The 3,225-nt window shown below is 47.9% G+C and overlaps 1 protein-coding gene across 1 annotated transcript in view; it reads right to left on the minus strand.

Annotated features, from left to right (window-relative positions):
* The window catches only part of LOC103797100 (low-density lipoprotein receptor-related protein 3-like), a 17,277-nt gene extending 14,864 nt beyond the window's left edge, over positions 1-2,413 (minus strand). The window contains exons 1-2 of the mRNA XM_009069297.1: positions 2,311-2,413; positions 1,661-1,708 (exon numbers count right to left, since the gene is read on the minus strand). Coding sequence (XP_009067545.1) covers positions 1,661-1,708; positions 2,311-2,413 — 151 coding nt within the window. The remainder of the gene's footprint in view (positions 1-1,660; positions 1,709-2,310) is intronic.
* Positions 2,414-3,225: the final 812 nt, after the last annotated feature.

A 3,225-nucleotide genomic window follows, 5' to 3' on the forward strand; every position in this document is an offset into this window, starting at 1 on the left:
CACACGTGCTTTGATGCAGGTCCTTTATGCCCGTGGACAAGAGAGGTCTAAAGGCTTCCCTTGGCTCTGCCCAGTGCTCCTGCCCCCGATCAGAGGCAGCAGAGGCACAGCCCAGGGGTTCCCCTCGCCGCTCTGACAAAACCTGAGCTCACAGTGCTGGCTGAGCAGGCTGAGCTGGCTCGCCGTGAGCCTGGGAGATGGGGGCTCAGGGCAGGACTCTCCTGGGCACAGCAGCACCTTGCTTGGCTTAAAGTCTTTGCACAATGACAGCCCAGACGGTGGCCTGGCCTGCACTCTCCAGAACTCATGGTTTCTGCTATGACTTGCTTTCTGAAAAGAAACCTCACTATAGCTGATCACAGAGCCCAGCGCTGTCATGAGCTGCTTTGTCAGGGTGTGTTTGGAACAGCAAACATTGCTCCCAGCTTTCACCAGGGCTCCTGAGGAACAGCTCCTGCAAGACAATCCCTGGCAGGGTCATCTGCCTCGCGACTGGATTACCATCACCTCTCCTCCAACACACAGGTAAGAGAAGCTATACATGGATCAGGCCATTGCAATGACCTTTTATGATCTTTTTTGTCCCCAGCTACAGTTACACCACCAGGAGGTTTTCAGCATACTTGAAACAATAAAATCCAGATGTTACAACTCCATTTCTAGCAAAAGAAGAGCAGCAGAAAGCAGCAGAGCCAGCTGGCTGAAGCCTTACATATTTCAGGCCGAGGCAGTATCACCAGTCTAGGCCAACCACTGCGTAATTACTTAGTCTACACTTTGTAAACTCATACATCATACAGCCAACAGATGCCAAACTCCATCAAAAACCAAAGAACCATCCAGGCAGAACAGACTAGGACACAGATGACATTCTACACTCTTCCAACGAAAGAAGGAAAACACTGTGTTCCGAAAAACACATCCTACACGGTCCATCCACACTTTCTCTAAGCTCAGTTTAAGGAAGTCACCTAACCATAGAATTACCACCTTTTCCTAACTTAAACCTTCCCCCAAACCCCCGCGTTGACTCGAACACTCAAGCTCCCATATTAGCTGATCTACTGCCTCGGAATTATTTTTGTGTTTTCCCATATCCTTCCCTCCTGTTTCCCTTATTTGGCTTTTTCTGCTTTAATTTAAGTTGCAGCTTAAGGCATGCCTGCCAGTGTGACTGGAGCCACAGAGGCAAGAGGGCCCTCGTCACTGAGAGGCCCTGATTGCAACGTTCCCGTAGCTTCAGTAAGTCACAGCACTGCCACAGAGAAGGAAATTACACAAAGTGCTGCAATTCTGCTTGAATTTCCACTTTGACATTCATAAGACATTTTTAACATTCTCGTTTCAGCGTCCCCAGGAATGGGCCACTGTCACTGGCTTGATATTCTCGGGCACATTTCCTAAACATGGAGTTTTCCCCTGAACCTATCAGCACGTACCATGATCTTAGCCTCAAGGCTGCAGGTTTTTTTCCAGCACAGTGACACTGATGGAGCCTATCACCCCAGGAAGACTTAAAAGTCCTGAACTTCCTAAAACGTCATTGTTAGCCTCTCCCAAACAAAGGTCATACTGTTTCATTAAAAGATCTCCTTGTGTGGGGAAGAAGCAGTAACAGCTCAGAAGAACAGTAAATACAAATAAGAAAAGTATGTCTTACCTAACGAGGTAACAGCACTTTCTATTTTCCCAGTCAGGAGGAGATTCACTGTGTAAAGACAGAAAAATGATGTTCAGACAGGTTCCAGCAGCACAGGGCATCAGTCAGCAGTTAAGCACTCCTAGGTGTTTGCTGGGCTGTTAACACAAAGCAATTGCAGTTTTCCAACAAGAACTTTGCTTATCTACACAGGCAGGTCATGTAATCAACTATTATCCCCCACTGTAGCCAAAAAAGTCAACACACAATGTTAGTTTCGTATCTGTCAAACATGCAGCCTAAAGAAACAACTTCCTGTCTATTCTCCATTGTCTTCCTTGGGATTTTTTTCATTGAGGAAGACAGAACAACAATTACACTAAAACATTCACCACCCCAGCTAGTGACTCCACCTGCTTAAACGCTGGAAAATAACTAACGAAATTATCTTCAAATACATCTCCCCTGAATAAAGCAAACTTTGTTCCTCTCAGGTAAATATCACCTCAGACATCACCTGCTCAAGCTAACATGATTACCTTGACTAAGCAAAAGCAATGAAGCTTTCAAAAAGGTTCACTAGTACAACCAAACCAGGTATTGTACCTGCACTACGTATCTGAGGTGTGAATTGATTTCCAAAGGCTCTTCACTTTCTCAAGTCTCCTCACACCGTGTTACCATTAGAGTGATCTGGTAGGAGTAGCTGTGGCCCAAAGACACGTGTGCTGTGTCACTGCTGTCGCAGAGGTCAGCGTTCACATGTAGTTCCATGCTAGCTAGCTTTCCCCTACATTCTTTAAGGCACCTCTCTAGCAATTACAGCATGTTCTGTAACTGCTCTCCTTTCAACTGCATCCTGTAATCTACAAGGACAACCTATTAATAAAATGACAAACGTTTGAGAGACTCAGAAAGGTTTAGAAGGTTACCAAACCTTAATTTACAAGATACCAGCCCAAGCACTCACTTTGGCTCTATTTTGCACGTGTGAAGTCCTAAATCTTTTAATAGCCAATCTGTTGGCAAGCATAAAGCAAAAAACATCTCTAAAGAAATTAACAATGGGAGGGGAGAGGAAGAGAAGCCGTCCCTGTTCCCAAGAGGCACTTAGGAAGCAGCTGACAATCAAGGCTATTTATGTCTCAGAGTGGCCCCCATTGTCTTCTGCACTGTCCAAACACATCCTAAAACAATGACCCTTGTCCTGACCACCTTCTGGTACAACGTCAGCCACCGCACGAGGGACAAAACCACCCACCGGGGTGGAAACAAAAAAGCTAAACCCGACACCTTATCCTGCCGGCTCAGGCCCAGCCGTGGTGTTGGCAGCGGGTGTGAGCTGCCAGCAGACTGCAGCAGCCCAGGTGGCACAGCCATCCTCTCCTGACTGCGCCCAGAGGGCCACAGCTTGGACCTTCCCCTGCCTGGAGCCAGAGCTCTGGGCAGCCAGCAGTGCTGGGAGGCACACAGACTGCCACAGAGCAGAGAGCAGTGCTCCGAGCATCGCTCAGCGCACAACACTTCGGGCACTACCACAGCGGCGCGGGCAGCCACGACTCCTGCGCGGGCACAGGGCTGAGCTG

This window comes from Acanthisitta chloris, unplaced genomic scaffold (genome assembly GCF_000695815.1).
Source record: "Acanthisitta chloris isolate BGI_N310 unplaced genomic scaffold, ASM69581v1 scaffold22932, whole genome shotgun sequence".
Lineage (NCBI taxonomy): Eukaryota > Metazoa > Chordata > Aves > Passeriformes > Acanthisittidae > Acanthisitta > Acanthisitta chloris.